Genomic DNA, 26,938 nt, shown 5'->3' with positions numbered 1-26,938 from the left:
ATATATATGTATAACACACACACATCTAGGTGTGGTGGTGCATACCTTTAATTCCAGGACTGGGAGTCAGAGACTGGTAGATCCTCTGTGAGTTCAAGGCCAGCCTGGTCTACATATTGAGTTCCAGGTCAGCTAGGAATATGTATGTATATGCAAAAATATGTGTGTCTTTATGTGAGTATATATGAAGTCAATGTTTTTGAGACAGGGTCTCATGTAGCCTAGGCTGGCTCAAACTCCATATGTAGCCTAGAATGATATGAAAATTCCATGCCTCTACCTCCTAAGTGCTGGGATTATAGGCGTGTACCACTACTAAAAGTATGTAATTTCTAATGGCATTAATATGTAACCAGCTTTTGTTTCCTTAATAAGGAGAAATTTAAGTCAATTTAAACATGACTGGAGACACATGCAGCCTTTAGATGAGTGAGAACACTACCACTACAAGCTTGACAAATCTCAAGTGGTATATTGGGTGGTTTGAACTTTAAAAGCCATGCAGTTTTTCCTGCAAACAGTCTAGGAAAGCCACCAATCTGTCTCAAATCACTTGTGTGACTCTAGTTCTGCCTTTCAGCCTACAAAGGAAATGTCTCCCCAGCCCCCGCTTGACTTCCTGCAAAGGAAATGTCTCCCCAACTCCTGCCCGAACTCCCTGCTGATGTTTTCTACTTTTCCTGTGCCTTACAAAAAACTTTCCCTTGGAAACCATTTTCCCTGGTTACTTCTTTGGCTGATTTTCCCACACAAAGAACTGAAGGCATTTATCCCCAAGGGAAGCAGCTATTTTAGATCTGACTAAGGAGTCAGCTAATATTTTCAACTTTCCCTTCTGTTCTTTGTTTTTAAAGAGAGTCTGGTTTTGTTTCACTTTCAGCGGGAGACTTAAATGACATCAAGCAAAGCCTACTTAGTTTAGATTTCCAGGTAAACATGTTTTAAATCTTAAGTTTCTACTACAGCATGTGGCGTGGTTTTATATCTGGGTATTTTGTGTGCAAATATGTTGAATCCTTAAAAAAATTGTTTCTGTATTAATAGACTGAAAAGTTAAACGAATGCTTTGTTTTGCTTACTTGTTTCTGTTCAGGATGACTTTGCCCCCAGTATTTCAACCGTTAAGGAATTATAAACTATTTTCATATGTTTAGATAGGATTATGTGATGAGAAGAATATCAACTGATTTGAAACTTTAATTTTCTCAGTTCTAAAGGAACATAAATATTTAATTAAAAGCATTTTCCTCTTTAAGTCGGCTGGATAACATGAAGGATAACTTGTGACTTCATAGATAATATTGAAAATTATGGATACTTTTAAAGTTTACTTAAGAGAAAAAGTATTAATGGAGAAAATAAGTCAATCAGAGTTTATAGATATTCAAATTTTGGATAAATATAAAAGGTCAAAAAGTAAAAGCATTACTTGATGAAAGTGATATTGTGATTAGAGTATCTAGAAACATGATTATAAAGTTGCTTATTAAATAAAAAGCTAAATTCATTCTACATCCAGTGAATATCAATTAGTATTGAGAGCCCTTTCTTTCTCTTTCTTTCTTTCTTTCTTTCTTTCTTTCTTTCTTTCTTTCTTTCTTTCTTTCTTTCTTTCTTTCTTTCTTTCTTTCTTTTTTGAGACAGGGTTTCTCTGTAGCTTTGGAACCTGTCCTGGAACTAGCTTTTGTAGACCAAGCTGGCCTAGAACTCACTGATATCTGCCCGAGGGCCATTTCTTAAAATATATTTAAACTAGATACTAAGTTTGATTAAAGTAAGACAGTTTTGTCAATTTACTTCTATAAAATGTATTTAGGTTTCAGGATTAAGTAAAAGTGAGTTCATTTGGAACAGGGAGACAAACTAAGAAAGGGGGTCTCAGGATGGCTATCCTGGGAGAGTGTGGCAGCTAGCTAAGCAGACATTCTCTCCTAGCACTCACCCAATTCCTTGACAAGTGGGTGTTTATAGGAGGCTAGATTTTTCATGACCCTCATATATTACACATATGACTGTCAAGAGAAAAGACACTGTACATGTACGCGATACAGAATGTTCATATTGTGTGTCCATCAGGGCCCAATGCCCTAATTAGCAAATCCAGTGTTTTGTTTTTTGTTTTTCAAGATAAGGTTTTCATCTGCTCTGCCTCCTGAGTGCTGGGATTAAATGTGGGCGCCACCACTGCCTGGCTAGCAAATCCAGTGTTTCCTACCCCCACCCCCACTGACCCCTTCGCTTACATCTTCATTGCTTTCCTACATTACTTCACTATAAGAGTTGACTCCATGCTAGGCGGTGGTGGTGCACACCTTTAATTCCAGCACTTGGGGAGCAGAGGCAGGCAGATCTCTGTGAGTTGGGGCCAGGCTCCAAAGCTATAGAAAAACCCTGTTTCGAATAAACAAACAAACAAATAAGTGAATGGAAGAAAAAAAAGAGTTGACTTTAGGTGCCAATACGTTTGTTCCTTCTTTATATTCTGCAAACTAGTTTTTCTGAAACTATGCAGATCATGAAACTTTAAACATGATTTAATGTCAACGACCTAAAATGATTATTTTCAAATGACTGGAGTACTTATACAAATACCCTGCACCAAAGTTTGATGCTGGAGTTATTTTCAAGACATCTCCAAGGTTGTTAGCTGCAGAGTTTAGATGATTTAAGGGCAAGTCCATGAGGGTGAAACTAGGTAAAGCCTGGTTTAGATTTTATTAGATAAAGCTACATAAAGAACTACTGAGATTCAAGAGGAGAAGCCAAATATACATTGTGTCTCTCAAGTTCCTAGAAATAATAGAAGATAGAAGATTCATTAGCAACGTGTGTGTGTGTATATGTGAGCACACACACATGCGCTGGGAAACAGGAAGAGCTCCTTATAAGGCAGAAACTGGAAAGTCATTCAAGGGAAGACAGAATAAATTTAAAGATGGGGAATGGGGCTGGGGATGTAGTTTAGTGTTATGGTGCTTGGCTAGCATCTTTAACGCCCTAGGCTTCATTCTTTCATCACTAGTGTTGGGTAAGAAATGGAGAATGGTGGGATAAATCTTTGATTAAGCATGGAAAAGAATTAAGCACAGAGAGTTCATCAGACAAGAAAGGAAGTTTTTGGGTTTAAAAAATTTTAAGGAGGAAAAAAAAATCAATGTTATTCCTCATAGCAAACCTTACAAATGCTAAAGACATACTAAAAAGTAGAACATCTCTACAGGAAGGTAGAATAAAAATGCTTCCTACAAAGGGATGAGAATTGGCTCACTACAATACTTCAAGAATGGACCAAGTTGGGTATGGTAGCTAACACCTGTCATCCTAACACTTGAAGGCAGTGGCAGGAGGACCACCACAAGTCTAAGGTCAGCCTAGTCTACTTTGTTAGCTCTAGGCTAGCCACATTATATAGCAAGTCCCAGTAACAAAGGAAAACAAAGAATGAGAGAAGAGAAGGAAAATACTCAGCTGATATCTGAAAAGTATTCAGGGAAAAATTATTTCGAAGCTATAATTCTAGTTTCAACCAAACAAGATGTTTTCAGACATTTAAGATTCACAATTTTTTTTTAACCACATCTACGAGAAAGAAGTCCATATTTTTGCAAAAAACTAAAAGTATCTGAAGGCGCTTCCTCTGGCAAGGAAAATGGATCTACTCATCTGCTGAGAACAAACAAGAAAATTAAAAAACAGAACCAGTATTTGGAATAAGACTGAAATCCAGACTGCCTCACGTCTGAAACTGCTTTGCTTCTGCAAACATCTTTGGATTCCAAAAGAGGTAGCTGAGAGCTTGATAGAGCTTTAAAATAGCTTCACAAGGCTGGGAGAAACACAAAACAAAGACTAGAACCAGCAGTAGGGGCAATGAGATTCCTGCTTGTGACATTATCAAAATAAGACCCACAGTGTGATGATACTGGATCACACAGCTCCAAATCACTTGATGTATTATTTATTGATAGTCTCTGTAACACCACATTCAAAATGTGAAAACCTTCTCTACACAGAACATACATTACTCCAGGCCTTAATCTTTGATGAGTGTTTATATAATGTCTGGCATGAATTCAGAAGGCATCAAAGGAAGAGTTGGAAGAACATGGCTAAAGTTCTAAAGAAAGATAATAAGCACAAACAAAAAGAGGGTTCTGAAAACCTGATCTTCAGATAGACTTAAAGACAAACATGATTAAATATTCAAAGAGTAGAATATGATGTCAAAAACTGTAGTATAGAATTGAAAATAAAAATAGTTTACTGAAAACTAAAATACTGTAAAAGAAATAAGGAGGCCAACAGATGAATTTAATAAAGCATAAACCACTGCTGAAGAAAGTATTAATAAGCCAGGTCACTTAGACTTGTGAGAATAAATCATGTGACAACAGAAGAAAAAAAATACAAAAAAAAAGAGAGACATGGAAGACAATGAAAAAGTTATCACACAAATGACAGTAGTTCTTAAAGGAGTAAAGTGCTAATGCATAGACAGATGAGGGCTTAAAAAGCAACAATAACAAAACAAAACAACCCAAATCTGACCAAAAAAAATATTTAGCATAATTCCAGCACTCGGGAAGCAGGGGAAGGCAGATCTCTGAGTTCAAGGCCAGCCTGGTCTACAGAGTGACTTCCAGGACAGTCAGAGCTAAACAAAGAACACCTGTCTCAAAAAGCAAGCAAACAAAAAACCAAAAACAGCATGCATTCATGCTGTATTATGTATCCCAAATGTAATAAAATTGAGGAACCACGCCTTCTATGTGAATGGTCAGAAAAAAATGCTATTTTTAAGGAAGTGGTTTGAGTTATGACTTCTCAATTCAACCAACAAAGAAAGGCATGGTTCCATACTCCTGTGATCTTGCAGGAAGCCGAGGAAAAAGGATTAGAAATTTAAAGTCATCCATGATTATCAGTAAGTTTGAGACCAGCCTGGGCTCTAGGAGACCATGTTTCAAAACAAAACAAAAATTAGAATCAATACAAACAAAAAGATAGGAGTGGTATCTTGAAAATGTTAGCCACCATTAACCTAAAAATCTACCCAGCAGTTGGGCATTGGTGGCACATGCCTTTAATCCCAGCACGGGGGAAGCAGAGGCTGGAGGAGCTCTGTGAGCTCAAGGCCAGCCTGGTCTACATAGAGCGAGTTCCAGACAAGCTCCAAAGCTACAGAGAAACCCCGTCTCTTATTTGTTTGTTTTTGAGACAGGGTTTCTCTGTAGCTCTGGAGCCTGTCCTGGCACTAGCTCTTGTAGACCAGGCTGGCCTCAAACTCACAAAGATCCACCTGCCTCTACCTCCCAAGTGCTGGGATTAAAGGTATACGTCACCACCACCTGGCAGAAACTCCGTCTCAAACAAATTAGAATCTACCCAACAAACATGTACTTTGAGAATTAAAGTATGAAAGCATTTTCAGGTGAAAAAAGAGAGTTGATCTGCAACAGAACTGTACAGAATGAATTACTGTAAGACATTTTTTTTAAATGAAAAGGAAAATCTGAATAAAGATCTGGAGACACAGGAAAGAATGATAAGAAAAAGTACAAGTGTTTAGGAGAGTCTAAGAAAGTGGCTTTCAAATGTGAAACAGGTTGTTTGGTAATGTGTGGAAGTACTCTAGGTTGTCATAACTGGAGAACGTGCTAGTGAATGAGGCCAGGGGGCCCAAATCTTGACAAGAGGTTCAAAATGTCTGATCTAATTGGTTTTTTGATATAGAGCAATGACAACAATCTTCTTTATTATATATTTGTTGTTTATTGTGTTTGTACAAATGTGCAATGGTGTATATGTGAAGGTCAGAGGATAACTTGGGGAAGTCAGTGTTCATCTTCCATTGTGTGAGTTCCTGGGGTCAAACTCATGTTACCAGGATTGATGGTAAGCACCTTTATCTTGTCTGCCCCCCAAAAATGGCAGAGGTGAGAGAGTCCTCATCCTAGAGCTTTACAAGAAAACCTTACATTTCACTATGAGTTACTGCTAAATGCAAGTTTCCTATGGTTGGCAATTACTATATGAATTAAGTGCCTCTTACTACTAATGTGGTGAGTTATTACAAGGAAGGGATGCTAGACTTTGTGCAGAAGCTCTTTATGTCTGGAAACGCTGACCACAAGGAGACTCAATCAGAGGAAAGTGGGAGGCTTCCAGGCCAAGGTGAAGGGGAGCACTAAAGATGCCTCAGCTGCTGACTTGAGAGGCTGTGGAAAATGCCGGCCTTTCCTGGAAGGCCTCGCTGAGTTTGAACCCTCTGAAGGCAACCCTTGTGGTTACTGTGGAGGTGCACCAGCCTATCTGTCACAATGCTGCTGTCAAATCAAAAACAAAACAAATAAACAAACACTATTTCTTAAATTCATTTTTTTTAGCTTTACTACATACAGGGAGCTGAACTAGTCTTGACTAAGTTACTTGTTCTGGAGCCAAAAGGATGGCTCATTTGGTAAAGCACTTGCCTTCTAAGTGTGAGAACCTTGTGTTAGAGTGCCTAAAACCCATACAAAAATAGGATACAGTGATATGTTCCTGTAATCCCAGCACTAGGAGTGGGGACAGGTGGATCCCTGGGGCCCAAAGGCTAAGCAGTTTGGCCTTATTGGTAAACCTCAGGCAAATGAAAAACCTTATTTCAAAGCAGGTAAACAGCATTTCTGAGGATGACCTCCATATGCCTATATATACACTCATTCACATGTAAAGCACTACCCTCCCTGAAAAATAAGAAGTTCAGGGCTGGGGAAATGGCTCAGTGGGTAAAGTGCTTATTGCAAAAGCATGAAATCTCACATCTGTAACCTTAGTGCTAAGGGCATGGTTGGGGGTGAGACAGATCTCCAGATGCTGGCAAGCCAGCAGAGTCAATTGATGAGCTCTGGGTTCCGTGAGAAACCCTGTCTCAAAAGATAAGGTGGAGAGTGACTGAGGAAGTCACCTAGTGTTGATCTTGTTCCTTGATATGCACAGGTGCATACATACACACCTCCCCAACACACTCTAAAAAAAATGCTATTTCACAGTCACTTTTATAAAGAATAATCATGTACTGCTCCCCAGCAAAAATAAAACAAAACAAAAATAAAAAACCACAAGTAGTGATGAAAATAACAGAAGAGGTGTGGGTGACACTTTAGCAGACAGGTAATGAGAAGCAGCTGCCCAAACTCTACAGCACTTTAGGAAACAGGGGTCTGCTGCTGCAGGCGTTTGCATTTTACATCTATGGCGGAGTCAAGACTACAGTAACTAAGTGAATAGTTAGGACAGAGAACAAATAGTCTAACAAAGGGTTAAATATTTACTATAAGTGAATAGTTAGGACAGAGAACAAATAGTCTAACAAAGGGTTAAATATTTACTATTTGACCCTTTATAGAAAATCTTGGCTCAGATCTTGTCTAGAGATATAGATATTCCAAAATCTGATGTGGCAGTAATATTGACTGATTCAGACCACACATCACACTGATACTACTCCCAAAAGCCTGTCTGCTGCTTCATAAGCCAACTAGGTCAATTTTCTGAAGTAAAAATGTAGTCACTACTAACTTGAAATTTTGTTTCCTTTTAGAAGTTTGTTGGTGAAAAAAAAATCAAACATGAAGCATGCAGTTTTGTTTTGTCTCATTCTGCTTATCATTTTCCAAACTGATTGTGAACAAAGAGAACAAGGTACTGGGAAGCAGAGGAGGAGGATACATCAGAGAAGACTCAGGAAAAGCTCCTCACTCCACCACAGAGCAAACAGGCAGCTTGGAAATCAGCAAACTGCTGCTGCAGCCAAAGCTACATTACCCACTACCAACTCTGACTACAGTGTGGAAGAAAACTTAGAATCCCTTCTAAGTCCTCTTGGAGTAGAATCAAGTTACAATGTGTTACCAGGTAAGAGAATGTATGAGGGGAAAACATCTTCATGAACTGAACTCTCCAAAGGGGGAAAATTAAGTTTTTGTGCTACCTTTTGATATATAAACACAAATTTTAAAATAACTTTTAAAAGTATTCAAGGGGGCTGGAAAGATGACTCAGTGGTTGGGAGCACTGGCTACTATTCCAGAGGACCCAAATTCAATTCCCAGAACCCACTTGGCAGTTAACAACTGTCTGTGGCTCTAATTCCAGGGATATGACATGCTCACAAAGACACACAGGCAGGCAAGACATCAATGCACACAAAATAAAAACAAATATTAAAAGCATTCAAGGAAAATACATAAATTGATAAAACCTATTTCACAGTATAAAATCATAATTATCATATGGGTACAAGTGATCAAATTAATAATATAAGCAATATATATCAATTACTAAAATCCCTTTCACTTATAATAACATCATCTAGAGTAGAAGCCAATCAAATGACTTTGATACAGGGCTATTTAAACAGTTTCAACACAAGGTTTTGTTAGGTAAAATGGAACAAAAACCACTGATTTTATTTTATAAAGAATACTGATTTTTTTAATTTGTTTTCTCAATACAGGGTTTCTCTGTGTAACAACTATGGCTGTCCTAATGCTTGCTCTGCAAATCAGGCTGGCCTAGAACTCATAAGTCCACCTGCCTCTGCCTCCTGAGTGCTGGGATACTGATTTTTTTGTTGTTATTGTTTTGTTTTTGAGACAGGGTTTCTTTGTAGCTTTGGAGCCTGTCCTGGAATTAGCTCTTGTAGACCAGGCTGGTCTCGAACTCAGAGATCTGTCTGCCTCTGCCTCCCAAGTGCTGGGGTTAAAGGTGTGCGCCACCACCACCAGAGATACTGATTTTTAAAGAATGAAAAGACTGGAAATTCTGCCAAAGCTCTCAACTAATTATTTTTTTGAAACTAGCTTTTAATGATTAACAGCTTTCCAAGTTTGGAAGAAAAAAAAGCATTATATATGTATATATATATATGTTACCATTAAAAATATATATTTAATTGTTACCATTAAATGAAACTTTGAAAAGACAAAAAATAAAAATAACCTAATAATCCTCTGTAGCCAGTATTTCATACCTTGTCTCAACAAATACATTAGTCTTATTCTTTCATCAAGTTAACAGTAACAAAATTATATGAAAAAAGAAAAATTATGCTATATTGGCTAAAAATAGAAATGACTAGTGCATCCATCCAGTGTTAAGAACAAAGATATCTTAGTTAAATGAAAAGCTAGCTTAGTTAAGAGGAAAGTAAAAGCCCCAAACTAGCATGCATAATGTGATTTCACATACTTAACATTCTATTTTAAAATTTATTTTTATTTTTATTCATTATTTGTGTGTGCAAGATATGTACATGTATGTGGGTGCCACATGTCACAGCACATATGTGAAGGTCAGAAGACAACTATAAGAAGTCAATTTTCTCCTTCCATGGCATGCACCTTTACCACTGAGCCATCCTTGCTGGCAAAAATTATTTTTGATGAAAAGTATTATTTTATTGATTCAAAAATATTTAGGGACTGGAGAGATAGCTTAGTGGTGAAGAACTCATAGTGCTCTTGCAGAGGGCTGGAGTTTGGTTCCTAGTACCAATACTGGGTAGCTCACAACTACCCATAATTCTATTTCTAGGGGATTCTATATTTTATTCTAGTTTCCATGGGTACTGTACTCATATGTACAAACCTACAAGCAAACACACAGTTAAAAATAAAATATAAAAAGTTGCATTTATGGGGCTGGAGAGATGGCTCAGAGGTTAAGAGCATTGCCTGCTCTTCCAAAGGTCCTGAGTTCAATTCCCAGCAACCACATGGTGGCTCACAACCATCTGTAATGAGGTCTGGTGCCCTCTTCTGGCCTGCAGGCATACATGCAAAACAGAATATTGTATACGTAATAAATAAATAAATATTTAAAAAAAGTTGCATTTAAAAATCAGCATACAAAGTATTAGGTTTCATTGTGGCACTTTCAAATTTATTTTTGTTGATCCTCCTTTTCCTCCTTTCTCCCCCTTCCCCTCTCATTTTACATGTGTTCCATTACCTTCCTATTTTTATAACCTATACCACTACTCACACCCATATATATGTATTATATAAACACATAAAAATGAAAAGAATTAACATAAGAGAAAATAGACAAAAATAAACAAGACTATATTGGGGCTGAAGTGGTTATGAGCCCTTGCTGCTCTTATAGAAGAACCATGTTTAGTCCCCAGCACCCAAAAGGTGGTTAACAGCAATCTGCAATTAAAGTTTCAAGGGATGCCTTCTTCTGACTTTTGAGGGCATTGCATGCAAGTGGTACACACACACACACACACACACACACACGCGCGCGTGTGCACACACGCAGGCAAAACATGGACACACAAAAAAACTTAAAAAATAAGTTATTATATTGAGGTAATTCAGATTCAGAAAGAAATTACCACATGTTCTCATATGTAGGTCTGATTTACTTTTTTGAGATGGGGAGTTTCACTATGTTGCCTTAAAATCCTAGATCACAAAATCCTCCTGCCTCAGCCTCCTTACTTGGGACTACAATAGGTACAAGTCACTGTCTTAAATTAAAACAGAAAACACACTGCCAACAAGCTGACTCACAACATGTCAAACCTCTACAGTTTTAAGTAAATGAGAAATGATCGGGTTTTGAAGGTTGTTTGTCCATTGCCAAAATTTAGCCTATCTTGACAGATAGATACAAGACAGACAGGAAATCCAAGGTCAAGTTACTAGGAGGAGGTCACTCAACAGCAAAAAGAAGAAACAATGAAAGGCATTTTAGATAGCAAGTCTGTAGGGCATTTAATCTGTGCATGCTATATACAGATATCTATTCTCAGGTAGTTGTATCATTTTGACTTTGCATTGTATTTTTACCCATTCATGGATTCTGATAATTGCTGAAGACATTTAAGTATGTGTTCCTGCTAGGCATGGTGGCATGTTCTTTTAATCCTAGCACTCAGGGGGCAGAGGCAGGTGGTTCTTTTATGAGTCTGAGGCTAGCCTGGTCTACATAGTGAGTTCCAGGACAGCCAGCACTATGTAATAGAGTCTCTCTGTCTCTGTCTGTCTGTCTGTCTGTCTGTCTGTCTGTCTGTCTGTCTGTCTGTCTCTCTCTCAACCAGTCTGTCTGTCCATCAGTTAGTCAGTCAATCAAAAATGTTCTCTTTTTCCCCTAGGAAAGAAAGGACACTGCTTTGTAAAGGGAATGATCATGTACAACAAGGCCGTCTGGTCTCCTGAGCCCTGCAGCACCTGCCTCTGTTCAAATGGAAGAGTACTTTGTGATGAAACTGTGTGCCACCCCAAGACGTGCCCCTATACCATTAAGGCAGAAGGAGAATGCTGCCCCATCTGTTCTGATGCTGGTATACAATATAAAACAAACTACCACAGATAGTAGGCTTTAACTATTTGTTTTTATTTTATCATTACATTAAGGTATAAATTATTATAAATGTAGTCACCAAGGTACTTGAAAAGCAGCTCAGTGCTAATAAACAGATCTAGAAAATGTATTTAGGGCACAGAAAGAGATTGTGGCTCTATAGTTCTAATTCTTAGACTGAGTCAAGTTGAACCTGATTCTGTTTCATGTGTGAATGTTATAAGGTTTTAGAGACACAGCAACAGAATTCCTATAATAAACCCTCACTTAGTAACTAGTTCAGGATTTCACTTGGGTCTGTCTGTATATGCATCATCCTATTAATGATTAATTAATCATCCTATTAATCAAGCTTGTCAGAAGTATACTAATCACTACTATGAGAACAATGAGTGCTTTATAACAAGAGCAAACAAAGCCTCAACCCTCCATCAGCCCACAGGCAGCAAGGATTCCAAGAGTGGTCTGAGGAATCCCAACAAAACACAGGTGTGGACTGGGGCTTGGTTTTCTTGGGTGGCACTTCTGTATAGGAGATGATAGCATGGGTTTCCGTAGATGCATGCTGACCTGTTCTCAAATGAGCTGTATTCCTGAACAAGTGGGGGTGCCCTCTGGAGGTTGGTTTAGGCCTCCTGGAAGAAAGTTTAGCTAGTGACTTACGAAAATAAACAGCTGAAAAGCCGGGCAGTGTGTTGCATGCCTTTAATCCCAGCACTCGGGAGACAGAGGCAGGCGGATCTCTGTGAGTTCGACGCCAGCCTGGTCTACAAGAGCTGGTTCTAGGACAGGCTCCAGATAGGGACATTTTCTCTTGTCAATATCAAGGCAGATTGTTCTCCCCTCCCCCACAGATGACCAGAAGACACATATATACAAAAGCCTCTTGCCAGGAGGAACTTCAGAATCTTTAGAAACTGTTCTTTGCTTCACACTGTCAGTTATTTCACTATGGCACTGTACTTTATTTTGAGGAAGGTTCCTACTGTGTAGCTGGGCTGGCCGGAAGCTTGCTGTGTAAGACCAGGCTGCTTTAAATTCATAGAAATTCCCGTCTTTGCTTCTGTCACCCAAGTGCTGGGATTAAAGACATGAACCAACAAGTCTGACCCAAAGCATTTTACTTTTAAAAAACTATTAGAATGTGTGCCCATCAAAATTTTCTCTTTGAAATAAAATACAAGGCCATTATAGGCAAACTTCAGAAATTCTTAGATATTTTTCAAAGGATTTTGAATCTTCTTGAAATGTAGTTATTTTAGGTAAGGAAACCTAGACACAGAAAGGATTTTAAAAGTTTAAATACGATATCTTTAGCTTCCACTTAGCAAATTCCCTCTCTTCTGCGTGTTTTGCTGTGGATGTTAAAGAAAAATTCTTCAAGCCAGGTGGTGGTGGTGGCACACACCTTTAATTGCAGTACCTGGGAGGCAGAGACAGGTGGATCTCTGAGTTCGAGGCCAGTCTGGTCTACAGAGCTAGTTCCAGGACAGCCAGGGCTACACAGAGAAACCCTACAAAAGAGAAATAATGTTAGTTAACTTCAGGAAAAACTTCAACTGCATTTTATCTTTACATAGCCATCAAACAAAGGGAATATTTGTTAACTTCATTTACATTATGGCTTTTTCCATTTATTAACATCATCAACTCACCCATTACTTTATCCTTCTGTGATCATTAGCTTCCTATTCTCTACTAAGTGGTAGAACACTAAATGATAAAACTGAATTTTCTGGTGATTCTTCAGAACAAAGAGAATCCATTGACATGCTTCACAAGCAAGTGAAACCTCCTCAGATGGAAATGGACCAAATAGTTATAAAAGAAGCTCTTCAATCCGAGGAGGAAGAAGACATGAAAGAACACATGGAGCACAAGAACGAAACCTCTGGGCCTACTCCACTTCACAGTGATGAGGAAAGAGTGGAGGGAAAGCTGAGGCCTGAGGAGGAAAGGCGGTCAGCACGTCAACCACTCTACCATGGACGAGAGGAGGAAGAGGATGATGATGAGGAGTCTGAAGGGGAAGGAGAAAAGGAAGAGGAGGATGCCATAAGAGGAGATGTGTTCCGAATGTCCCCCAGGTTAATGCCTGGTACTCCAAGAGGCAGGCCACGCCTGCCTGGAAGCTGTGCCCTATCCTACAAGACCATCAGCTGCATTCATGCGGCCTTCACCCAGATCCCACCAATAACAGCGCCAGAAGTAACAAGCCTGGAGCTGGCTGGTAAGAGATGATGACTTATTTTGGGTTCAGATATAGATGGTGAATTTTACTACCCTATGAATATTGCTTTGATTTAATAGGGACTTATTTTCATCGTCTTCACACAGATAACTGCAGCAGAGATGGGCACAGTGAAGAATGTCTCAGGTTTAGAGAGAACTCTAACCAAGTGGTGATTTCCCAATGAGCATTTTAAAAATTAGCATTAATAGGGTACACTTTGTCTATGTGATAAAACATTAACTTATAATGTATAGTTCTACAAGTTTCTAAAGAGGTAAACACTACCACAGTTCAGATCAAGAATACCCCCATCATTCCCCAAATTTCTCTCACCTCCATCTCCTCCAGTTGTTGACCACAGAAACTGACCTGCTTCTGTTTATTGATTTGATAATTTTGAGTTTCACTAAATAGACTCACACAGTAAGTAGCCTTGTAGTTCAACATCTAATGCTTTAAAAATCATTAGTTCATTTTTCTTTATTGCTGAGCGGTATCCTACTGTATAAATCAGTTAGAGAATGATTTTTTCCAGCTTATGGCAATTTTGTATGTTGCAGCTAAACATCCATATACAGATGTTTGTGGGGCTCTAGACCATCATTCTTCATTATTCCTAGAAGCAGCACAATGGGCTGAGATATATGGCAACACACTTAAGAAACTACCCAACACATTCTAAGGTGGTTGTCCCATTGCTGCAAGCAGTTACAGCTATTCCACAACTTCAGCAATTGCATTATCAGCTGTTTTCTTTCCTTTAGCCATTTCAATGAGAATGTGGTGACCAGACCTTTTGCCCATGTCTCTATAAGGCTACCAGGAAAAGTTCTGAGTGGTGGAGCATTAAGATCTCATTTGCATTCATATTTTTCCCATTGCCATTTACCTGAACTTGGAAACATGATGCTTTTTATATCCAAGAAATCAAAGAAGATCACTCAGTGTCTGTGAATATGTTTCCTTCTCTGTATAAGAAGTACAGGGAGCTGAGTAGTGGTGGCGCATGCCTTTAATCCCAGCGCTTGGAAGGCAGAGGCAGGTGGATTTCTGTGAGTTCAAGGCCAGCCTGGTCTACAGAGTAAGTGCCAGGACAGGCTCCAAAGCTACAGAGAAATCCTGTCTCAAAAAAAAAAAAAAAAAAAAGTACAGGGAAAAGGTAGTAAAAAAATATAAAAATATGAAGGAAAAACACAAACCTTTGTTGTAAATGCACATTGCCCTAGCCTTGTCCAGCAGATTATTATAGTTATTTTAAGTAGTTTCATTTGAAACATGAGGTTCTAACCAAGACACACTTTACACTGCTAAATTGTTTCATTCTAATCTTGCTATTTTTCCAAGTATGCATTTGTTTATATATTCTGTCCTTGTTCTGAATATTGCTTTCCTTTCCATATAAAGCTCACTCTTAATATTCATGTATACAGAAACATGCACACACATTTAAGTATATATGTACATGTCTATATATGCACATGTTTCTAATACAACTATTATACATCCTAGGGAATTCAATCATTTCCATTCCGGATGAAGCATTTAATGGATTACCAAATTTGGAAAGGCTTGATCTGAGCAGAAATAATATCACTTCTTCAGGCATAGGTCCAAAAGCATTCAAGGTATACACTTCCATTAATATGTAACAATATGACTTCTACTGGCTTTAGGTGGAGATGGGGAAGGAAAAAATAAACAGAAAGGTTTTTATTGTTAATTTTTTCTACATTTCTTCTCTGATGTCCTTAAATTATATCAAGTTTTCTTTTGCTTATAATTTTTTGCTTTACATATGTTAATCTTATGGGAAGAGTAGCAACAATAAGATCAGACATAACTAATGTTTTGAATTTAAAGAATAGTTTCTTCCCAGTAGATGAATATACATTGAAGTCTGGTCTCTTGGTGTGAAGAATTGTCCAATAATAAGAGAGAGCATATTTGGGGGCCTCTACTAATATAGTCAGACCAGCAAGGTGAAGCTTTCTTATTTTTGCACAGTAGACATAATGTGATGGAGAATATTTTGGCAGCAAGAGTTTAAAAAGCAAATGAGCTCAAATGCTAATCTTTTAGCATGAGATAGATTTGTGAGGAAGAATGAGAGAAAGGATAGCAAATGTACAAAGAAAACCTTTGAAGAAAACCGATTTGACCAAAAGATTTTTTTTTTTTTGAAAAAGGAGAAAATACTCATCTAGATTGGGGAATTTCAGAGAAACAAGGATAGAAGCAAGAGAAGAAAGGTTGGTGTGCATAAATGAGATCACATATGCTTTGAAGCCGTAGGTAAAGCACACTATCTCACTAGGTTAATTTCCCCCCTTTGGATAATAAATATTCTGGGCCCTTGATCTGCCCTTGAAACAAAGAAGTGGCCTCTTGGATTCTCTCCTACTTCTCTGGAGTCTGTGCAGGCAGATGGGGGGAGGAGGACTCCCAGTGCCTGCTTCATATTCTCCATCTTTCTGATCAAACAACAGATGGCATAGAGGGTCATAGATCTATCTGATAATTGAGCAAGAGAAAAATGTCCTAGATTATCCTCTTTTTGATATGGGGATTTTCTGTCCTGGAAATGATTCCTGCAATCCCTGGAGAAAGCAATCATTCCACATGGCTTCAGAAAAATCCATTCACTGCAGCTCCCCACTGCTGGTGGTTCAGGACATGCCTGGAATGAGCATGCAGCTCTAAATGTGGCAACATACTGCACAGAAAGCCAGCTATTTGGGTAATCACTTAGTTTTGAAATTTTTTAATATTTTTACTACCTAAAACAACTTTCAAATTTAAATATATTTTGATCATATTCTTCCCCTCTAAGTCCTTTCAGATTCTCTTTTCCTCTCTGCTCATCTGAAAAGTGCTATTTTATAATCAAATTTCTAGCATAAATATTAGTGAAATAGGAAACTGAACTTTATAAATAACATTAAAATTAATTATTAGCATTCATACCAGGTTCAAATTACTGAATTCAGTTAATGAAACTTGTTTATTGCTAAGAAGGTAAAATCTCTGGCCTTACAAAATAAGACTGACCATTCTATGAAAAATAGTGAACCAGCTGTGACTGAGAAAAATGGTAACCTTGAGAATTGCTTTCCTAAGGTTTTGAAGAAGTTAATGCGTCTGAACATGGATGGAAATAATTTGGTACACATCCCTTCAGAATTACCATCTACACTAGAAGAACTTAAAATAAATGACAATAATCTCCAGGCCATCGATGAAGAAAGTCTATCAGGTATTTAAATCCTGTGTGTGAGAGTGTGTGCTTTGCAGACCAGGGGTAAACGATGTCAGGTGTTTCTACTGTCTCACCCCCCCCCCCACTGAACTTAGGTGAGTAAGTCCACAGGATTTGTCTGTTTCTGCTTTCTATAGTTGGAAATTATAGGCACGTCCTGCAATATCCAGCTTTTACCAGAGTGCTAGGGATCTGAACTCAGGTCCTCATGCTTGAACAGTGAGCACTTTACCCACTGAGTAATTTCCCTAGACCAAAACTTTTTTAATGATATATATTTTTATAACCATTCTCATTATCCTATATATATTGACTTATGGTATTGCTAAATGCATAATAAGAAAATTTTAGGTTATTTCACCATTAAGTTGATAAACTAACTTCAATCACTTACCCAATAAATATGTCTCTATTGCTTTTTCAATGTCCTGCTGTCTTTAAAAATTAAAAAAAAGCCTGAATCAGCACAGTAACTCTCTAACAAGCCCTTAGTATCTGAGGAGGTCCACTAATACTCCCCGAGCATCATGTATTTGGGTGACTCACTGTATTCATATGCATCACTACTTATTTTCCTATGCTGGAACCTCAGTCCAAGAGTGTGAAAATCCTGTGTAAAGAAGGAATGAGCATGCACTGTGTGAAGCCGGGGTGCTGTTATACAGTGGAGGAAGAAATCTCACAGTAGCAGCCTTGGGCAGCTCTGTTCTTTGTCTGGTTTGTTTTTCGAGACAAGGTTTCTCTGTAACAGCCCTTACTGTCCTGGAACTAGCTCTTGTAGACCAGGCTGGCCTTGAACTCACAGAGATCTGTCTGCCTCTGCCCCCAAGTGCTGGGATTAAAGGCATGCACCACCACTGCCCAGTGGCAGCTCTGTTCTTGAGAGTGTGTGAGAGGCGAAGTCCTGCCAACTTCGTACCCCATGATGTAGAAAGTGAAGCTGTCATCACAGCTTGGCTTTCCGATGGACAACTCAGTGAAGCATGTTTAGACATGCTAGAGTGGACTCTTGCTCTTCCTCTAGTGACACGCAGCTGAAGCTGTCAGATTGCAACTGCACAGAAGTGTCATTTTTGAACAAACCCTTACACCATTGATTAGCTTGTGAATTCCCGTAAGACAAGACTGCCTAATTTTCTTTTTCATTTTCATAACCATCTAGCATTGCTCATGAAGTATAGTGCCCAATATTTTCTGCTAACTTGAGTTGAAAGAGTTATTAAGCAATATTGAAAGAGAGCACATACAAAGGAATAAGCAATCCAAATAGTACTTCTGTTAGCTTCCAAAACACTTCATAGGAGAAAACACTTCCGTTGATGAAAAAAAAAGTAATTATTGAGAATTGCCAAATGTGAGGATTACATAGTTATGGAAACACTCAGTTTCCAGATGGATTTGAATGTGCACATGAAAAACATTAATAAACACAGATTTTGATGGGCTCTGTCATATGGAAAAGACACTGGAAACTGAAAGGAACACAGAATTGAGAACAAAGATATAAAGAGGCTGTGTAAACTAGGTTTACATTTCTAGCTCTGCTATTAAAATGATACCCTATAAAACCATAAATTACTGATCTTTCTTTTATGAGGCAGGGACTCACTATGTAGTATAGGTCGGTTTTGAGCTTGCAATCTTTCTGTCTCAGCTTTCCAGGTGCTGGATTTAGTCATGAACTACCAAGTCTTACAATATACTTCCTATTTTGAAGTTTTTCTCATATTTCCATGAAATAGCTTCTCAGCACATGTTGTCCCTCTCAAACAAATGTTGTATTTCCAGAGTGTTGATTTGTAGTTCTGGATGGACTGGCCTACTTCTCTCTTATCTCTATGCACCAAGCACACAGGAAGTCACATTTTTATGCTGGCAGCCAGGAAAGATCTCTTCTGCTCTCTCACATAAGACATCTTCTGGTACTTACTGGGTACCTGCGTTCTTTCTTAGTCATGCTGTATATTGGCCCCTGAGGTCTAGATATTCCTTGGCTGAGGCAGGTGCTGGGCTCCCTTGCCTCTGTTGAGTTCTGCCACTGTGAGTAATAGCTAGCAGGTGAGCCTGCACATGACCTCCCCCAGTGCTGTGACACAGCCTTTCTGTGTGCTGCCTCTAAAAGCCACTGTTCTCTAGTTATCCTTTCCCACAGCTACTTACTCACTAATGGCCTTTTAGATCACAGTTTCAAAGAAATGGAAAACCAGGAGAGAAAAGCCATGTGAAAGAAAGAGAGGCAGTTGTAGATGCTGCAGGAACTGTAGGCGTGTGTGGGGGGGTGGAAGTCAAGTGTTAAGGGAGGTGGGTATACAAGGGCACACATAACTAACTAGTAAAGGAGACCATCTGAGACACTGGATGTGTGCTAGACAGAAAGGGAAGCACTACCACTCAGGAAGAGTAAAAGGCAGAGGGAGGGGTAGTAGAAAACAGGCTGTGCTTCAGAACATTCTTGTCATGCCTCATGACTAGAACAGTCAAACTAAAGTCACCTCACCCTGACCGCTTTAGTCCACCAGGAACACTAATATGCCATTCTACAATGGGTCACTATCTTACCCACAACAAAGGTCTTTTACCTCTATTTTCTTGTTAGGAATCCTTTCAACAGTGACCTCAGATCTAACATAACTAAAATGTTCTTTACCCCACCTCTCTCTGTCTCTCTGTCTCTCTCTGTCTGTCTCTCTCTCTCTCTCTCTCTCTCTCTCTCTCTCTCTCTCTCTCTCTCTCACACACACACACACACACACACAGAGAGAACAGCACAGGAACACAAAGCACTGTGAATTTGTTGTTTCTCAGGATGTCATGTAACTAACCATTTCTATTCTCCACTTTTCAATAGAAATGTCTATAATTCAAGATCTCTACCTATATGTTAAAGAAAAGCTGGATCCTCTGCTCCTTTAATTTTGGTAATAAGATACAAAGAAACATAATTATGGTTAGTTTCCTGGCTGTCTTCCCTACTTCCTGTAACCCAATCTTTGAAGCTACAATACCACCAGCAGAGTAATCTGTTCTTATGTGGCTTTTGTCACAGCACCCTCAGTTTTGTACTTGGGGATATAGAGAATGAAAGCCAGACCTAAATCAAAGGGACAATTGCATCTAGTCTGAAAAATAATTTTACCCTGCTACACATAGTTTACCTAAGATGAGGCCTCCATCCCAGCAGGTTCAAACAGGCCTTTTATCTCCATGTGTTCTTTCTAAATCTCTATCCATAAGAGATTATCACTTCTACACCACTCCCAGCTTTCTCTAAAAAAAAGGTAAGGCGTTGATTATCTCTATTTCTCATGAGACTGTCATTGCTGTTGCACAGAATGGGCCTGAGCTGCACAGGGCATTCATTGCAATGCTGATGACAGAGGTTGAGCAGGAAAACATCCCCTACTAGGGGAACCTCTGACTCAGAGGCCCCTGGATATGTCACTGTTGAGTGGTTCATGCTCTGTCTGACCTGGATGACACCACTCCTGAGGCCAGCAGAAAGAGGGTAGGGGAAAAAAAACTTGTTTGTATAAAGGTCTTCCTTGATAGTTCAGTCTGACTACATGGAGAATTCTGATAATCTTTTCTTAAATAAAACAAAATAAAAATCCTTTCATTTGGCCTCACTCTGTGGCAGTAAATGAGAAACTATGATGGGAATTCACTGCTTTGGTATATTTCTCTTTTCTTTTTCTCCTCCTGTTCTGAGACAGCATCTCACTATATAGATGTGGCTGTCCTAGAACATTCCTATGTAGACCAGCGTAGCCTTAAACTCACAGAGATCTGCCTGTCTCTGCCTCCTGAATGCTGGGATTAAAGGCGTGCGACACCACTACATCTGGCACTCTGCTATATTTCTAACTTGCCTGTTGAGAGACTGAAGGTTAGTGAGGACAGTATTTGTTTCTATGTTACAGAGAAAGAATCACCATCCCACTGCCTATCACATTATCAATTTATACTTACAGGTATTTGCAAATGCTTCCAATGAATGTCATGACATCCTTACTCCTTGTCCATTTAAACTCCAAATCTCTGTTTGGCAAGTGTCTTCTTAATCATTGTTACTATTGCTGTGATGAAATACTATGACCACAGCAACTTGGGAGGAAAGGGTTTATTTGGCTTATGCTTCCACAGTACTGTTCGTTATGGAAGGAAGTCAGGACAGGAATTCAAGCAAGGCAAGAACCTGGGAGCAGGAGCTGATGCAGAGGCCATGGAGGGATGTTGTTTACTGGCCTGCTCAGCCTGCTTTCTTATACAACCTGAGACCACCAGTCCATGGATGACACCACCTGCAATGGCCTGGGCCCTCTCCCATCAATTACTAATTAAGAAAATGCCTTACCAGCTTGTGTTCAGTCTGATCTTATGGAGGCATTTTCTCAATTGAGATTCCTGCCTCTTAGATGACTCCAGCTGTGTCAAGTTGACACAAAACCAGCTAGCACAAGGAACATGGCCTCTAGAGGTGATCCTTACTTTTCTATCTACCTTCTGTTCTTCCTTGTTTCTGCTCCTTATATATATTTGTACCCTTCAACACCTGAATTATTTCCCTCAACCATGATTCTTGTCCTGGTAGAATTGTGTAGAAGTCATGTATAAAATACTCAGGAAAAGGATTTATGTGGGAAACAAAGATAAAGAAATAACAAATCTCCAAATACATTGAATTTTTTTCAAATGGTTTCTTTCTTCTTTTCATTGTTTCTTCTTTGTGCAGTGCTTGGGCTCCAGTCTAGGTCTCAAGCAAGTGCTCTGCCACTGAGCTACATCATCATTCCAAACTACATGCTTTTAAAGTTATTCTAATATTCAGATAATTTTATTTTTCTAGACTTAAATCAACTTGTCACCTTAGAATTGGAAGGAAACAATCTCAGTGAAATCAATGTCAATCCGTTAGCTTTCAAATCTTTGAAGAGCCTTTCATACCTACGTCTGGGAAAAAACAAATTTAGAATCATACCACAAGGTCTTCCTGCTTCTATTGAGGTACTGATATATTTCTTCTAATTTCTGTTTGTTTTGTTTTCTGAAACAGGATCTCACTATGTAGTTCATGCTGGCCTAGAAATCATGATCCTCCTGCTTCAGCCTCCTGAGTGTTGGAATTGTAGTGTGTGCCATGACACTGAACTTGTTTAATGTTTTAAATATATTACATACTATAAAAATATACAAGTATCCTTTAAATATTATTATTATTATTGTCAGTGTGAGAGAAAGACAGAAATGCCCATGAGTATAGGCATATACACATCACAATGTGCATGTGGAAATCAGAGCACAACATTTGGGAGTTGGTTTTCTCTCTTCCACCATGAATGCTGGCCTCAAATTCAGGTTGTTAGGCTTGTGTGGCAAGCACTTAATACCTACTAAGCTATCTTGTTAGCTCTAAAACAAATATTGTAGAAGACTACTGTAATATATATTAAACTCAATAGAATTCAATACAGAATTCACTATCATCTGAGTATTAGATGCATCTGATAAAATAAAAAATGGAAATGATGACAGTTCTTGGTGGGGAAGAGACTGATTAAATTACTCCAATCCAGAACCAGCAAGTTTAATTATTTGTCCCCTGTCCTACTTAGGGTTTCTATTGCTGCGACAAAACACTATGACCAAACCAACGTGGGAAGGAAAGGGTTTATTTTGCTTACATTTCCACAGCACTGTTCATCATTGAAGGAAGTCAGGATAGGAACTCAAGCAGGGTATAGGAGCTGATGCAGAGGTCGTGGAGGAGAGCTACTTACTGACTTGCTACACATGGCTTGGTCAGCCTGCTTTCTTATATATCGCAGGACCACCAGCCCAGGGATGGCACCACCCACAGTAGGATGGGCCCTTCCCCATCAATCACTAATTAGGAAAACACTCTACAGGCTTGCCTCCAAGCTGATCTTATAGAGGCAGATTTTCTTCCTTTCTCTCTCTCTCTCCCCTCCTTCCTCCTCCTCCTTCTCCTCCTCCTCCTCCTCTCTCTCCCTCCCGCCCTTCCTCCCTCCCTCCCTCATCCCTGTTTTTTGAGACAGGGTTTCTCCATGTGTAGCTTTGGCTGTCCTGGAATTCACTCTGTAGACCAGACTGGCCTGGGACTCACAGAGATCCCCCTGCCTCTGCTTTCCAAGCACTGGGATTAAAGGCATGTGCCACTACCGCCCATCTGGAGGCATTTTCTTAATTGAGGTTCTCTCTTCTCAGATGACTTTAGCTTGTTTCAAATTGACATAAAACTGTCCATCACATCTCCAATTCAAAATTTCTGAGTGAAACTATATTCTGACCTAATAATAACAGTATGGACCAGAAATTTTCACCAGTTCTACCCACAACTGTACTGTATCTGGTCTGAAGCTAAGGTTCAGTTAGACTGGACCCTCTTGCATTCTGGAACCTAGGGTGAGCATTATTCACAGAGATCTGCCTGCCTCTGCCTTCCAAGGCCTGGGATTAAAGGCATGTTCCACCATGCCCAGCTAAATAATGTAAGTTTTGTTAAGTCAGAAAATTTATACAATCATATTATATGCTAAACCTTATAACATTATGGCTAAAAAAAAACATACTTGGTTGAAGAGATGATTTGGTAAAGTGCTTGCCACATAAATTATCCCTAGGCTCAATAAGAGATCCTGTCTCAAAAACTAAGGTGGAGAGTGACTGAGGACGATACCTGATACCAACCCCTGTCCTCCACATGCTCCTGCACACACATATATGCATACTCTGTCTCAAAAAAATGAACGAAAAAGTATAAATTCACTATACAAAGTAATAAGACTTTAAATAATACTAATGTGAATAGTCTATTTTAGTTTCATGAAATCAGATACACTGAACACAAGTGGAAGAGAAATAATATTTTCCCTTATTTATAGGAATTATACCTAGAAAATAATCAAATTGAAGAAATAACTGAAATTTGTTTCAATCATACCAGAAAGATTAATATGATTGTACTACGTTATAATAAAATAGAAGAAAGTCGAATTGCTCCTTTGGCATGGATAAATCAAGAGTAAGTATCTACCACAATGTATCTTTCTTAGCAGCCTTTCCCGTGGAACAGTTACTCTTAATTACAAAATTTAGCTACTTCACTGAGTTTCCAAACCACTTATTCCATAAATAAGTGGTATTATGACTACTACTGCCTATGGACGTGCTAAGTGCTAAACTATAAAGAAGGGGGGGGGGGTTGGCCCATAACAATCAATGCCTACCTCACAGGTGGTCAGTTTAATGGCATAATCCTCTGTACACAGAGAAGAGGTTGACACCCCTTTTCTTCATCATTAGATGGAAATGCCAACCTGCAGCGGCCAGGCTTGTCTTCTTCCTACACCATACTGCTTTCTTCTTTGTCCAAACCACTTCTCTATCTCAAGAAGGTTTTGTTTGAGAGTAGAGGTACAAAATAGAATCCACCTTCCTAGACAGGAATCAACAGTCTATTTGTATTCTTTAGCAAAGAAGGAATGAATTGAAGGCAAGTCCTGTCTGATATCACGTCCCATGGATATGTCCAAACACAGGATGAATGTTTGTTTATACAAGGATATGTTCCCAAGCTGTTCACAGCGATGAAAAGAGGCTTTGGACCCAACTGGAGGATAATGAAGTCCTTTGTGAATAGAGGAATCTTTATTGGATGAAAAGGGCTGGGCAGAAGCCCTTGTAGACTTAGGGGAAGCTTCTGGAACAAAGCAGGGAGCTGACCACATTCCCAGGACTTCCTGGTGCATTAACACTTCCACATTCCTCCATTTTACTCTAATCCCTTTATCTCACCCCCAAGTCCCCGATGTGCCACATCATAAATCAAATAATGAAAGTGCAGGCAGCCCCTATTCCCACCACAAATCAGGAAACATCATTACTAGAAACAAAGACTACTGGATTTCATTTGATTCAACAATTTGAACTTAATCTCCCCATTTTCCCAAAATATGTGAGTTTTTTCCACCTGGACTCTGATGCACACTCCTAGCTAAGAATATGAGCTCAGGGGCCAGGAGACCCAGACTGGCATATGTATATATATATAAATAATCTGGTTCTGTTTAGGATCATCAGGATGGCCAGCCAGTCTCCTGAAGTTTCTTATCCTGCTCACTTTTTTTCTTTGTTGCAGAAATCTTGAATCCATCGACTTGTCCTATAACAAGCTTTACCATGTCCCCTCCTATCTACCTAAGTCTCTGCTGCACCTTGTACTAATTGGGAACCAGATTGAACGGATCCCTGGCTATGTTTTTGGCCATATGGAACCTGGCCTGGAGTACTTGTATCTGTCATTTAATAGACTTTCTGATGATGGTGTGGACCTAGTCTCATTCTACGGGGCATATCATTCTCTGAGAGAATTGTTTCTGGATCACAATGACTTAAAATCCATACCACCTGGAATACAAGAAATGAAAGCACTACATTTTCTGAGGCTGAACAACAATAAGATTCGGTAAATTTTGGATTTTTCTAGTATCAATTTAAGTTTTGGGTGAAAAATTAAATAAATATCCATAGTGTGAAATTTTAGATTTATTTTGAAGAGAGAAACTGGTGCTAATAATTAGATCTGAAGAAAACTAGCAATGTTAATAGTTGCTAAAATGGAAAATAAGTATGTGAAGATTCATAATGATTTCCAATTTCACGTTAATTTTGCAAATTTCCATAGTATTAAGTAGAGTATTATTACACAATATGTAGAGCCTTGGAGACTGAATCATTTAAGGCTTTGAAGCAATAAATACACTATACTACAACTCCCCTGTACATAACGTGATCTGGAGAGTACAGTAATTGCTTGAATATAGAGTTGTATGAAGGTAAATTATGAACTTCCTTTACTTTGGGGAATATGTTTCTACATGTTTAATCATTATGCCTGCCGAGGTAGCATGGGTGATTAGAAGATTAATCTGGAATGGTATGGTCAGTGGTTCACGCTTGTAAATTCAAGCAATTGAGAGGTGAAGGCAACAAGGATCAGGAGTTAAAGGCCAGCCTTGGCTACACAGCTACATAATAATGGAAGTTCCTACTTTAAATCAACAATTAGCAAGAACTTCCTCTCTTTGCATGTTGTGACTATGCTCCATTAGAGCCCTCTTACTGCTTCATTTCTTACAGCTGTGTAGATCTAATGATCTACTCTACTGTCTTTTTCCTCACTTTGAGACTGGTATTACTCTATACCAGGCTGGCCTGGAACTGAGTTGAGTAGTGATGACTGTCTTTAAACTTACTGCAATCCCTGAGTACTGGAATTACAAATATGAGTCAACCTATCCTGCCTAACTTCATTTTAAGAACCAAAACATTTTAAAAACTTAACTTCTAAATCCTAAAGTTAGATTACTTGGATTATTTATAATTTACATATTTATTTTTCTTTAGGAATATTCTTCCTGAACAAATTTGCAATGTTGAAGAAGACGAAGACTCTGCTCTAGAACATCTTCATCTTGAAAACAATTACATTAAAACTAGAGAAATATCCTCTTATGCATTTTCATGCATAAGACTGTATTCAAGTATTGTTCTTAAACCACAAAAGATCAAGTAATTTCAAGTTTATTTGCCATTTATAAATTTTACTCATGCATTAAAATTACATCTTTGTGTGTGTGTGTGTGTGTGGGTGCACATGAGTGCAATGCCTTCAGAAGCTAGAACAGAAGAGGGTTTTAGATACTGTGGAGCTCAAGTCACAGGTGGTTCTGAGCCAACTGATGTGCGGCTGTGAACTGAACTTGGGTCCACTGTAAGATCAGTACCTGTTATTAACTTCTTGAACCATCTCTCTAGTCCCCCAAACACTATTATAATGATAACGTCTTGGTTTAAATAATTTTACAGTGGTTATATGCACATTGGTAATTGTAAGGAAAGCTAGCAGAAGGGCATACAAAAATCACTATATGTTTAGAATTACTTTTTTAAGTAAATAAAAAAAAGCCATTTTTAAGACTGTTTCCATGTCTTCTTCAGCAAGAACAAAAGATTACAGAAAGAAGGCTGGGCATGGTAGCACGCCTTTAATCCTAGCACTTGGGAGGGAG

General features: G+C 38.8%; 2 protein-coding genes across 2 annotated transcripts in view; one reads left to right on the top strand and one right to left on the bottom strand.

Annotated features, from left to right (window-relative positions):
* Cenpp (centromere protein P) overlaps nt 1–26,938 on the bottom strand; it is a 178,066-nt gene that overhangs the window by 37,006 nt on the left and 114,122 nt on the right. The window lies entirely within an intron of this gene.
* On the top strand, nt 669–26,490 carry Ecm2 (extracellular matrix protein 2). Its single transcript, XM_050144461.1, has 10 exons — nt 669–930; nt 7,586–7,899; nt 11,150–11,338; nt 13,109–13,588; nt 15,101–15,216; nt 16,709–16,844; nt 21,694–21,851; nt 23,750–23,889; nt 25,006–25,332; nt 26,274–26,490. Exons 2-10 carry the CDS (start codon nt 7,614–7,616, stop codon nt 26,440–26,442), a joined length of 2,001 nt encoding a protein of 666 aa, XP_050000418.1. The 5' UTR covers nt 669–930; nt 7,586–7,613; the 3' UTR covers nt 26,443–26,490.

Source organism: Alexandromys fortis, unplaced genomic scaffold (assembly GCF_014885135.2).
Source record: "Alexandromys fortis isolate MF-2015 unplaced genomic scaffold, M_Fortis_MF-2015_v1.1 scaffold_1, whole genome shotgun sequence".
NCBI lineage: Eukaryota > Metazoa > Chordata > Mammalia > Rodentia > Cricetidae > Alexandromys > Alexandromys fortis.
Note: the sequence above shows the minus strand (reverse complement) of the source record. Positions and strands in the feature narration are given on the sequence as shown.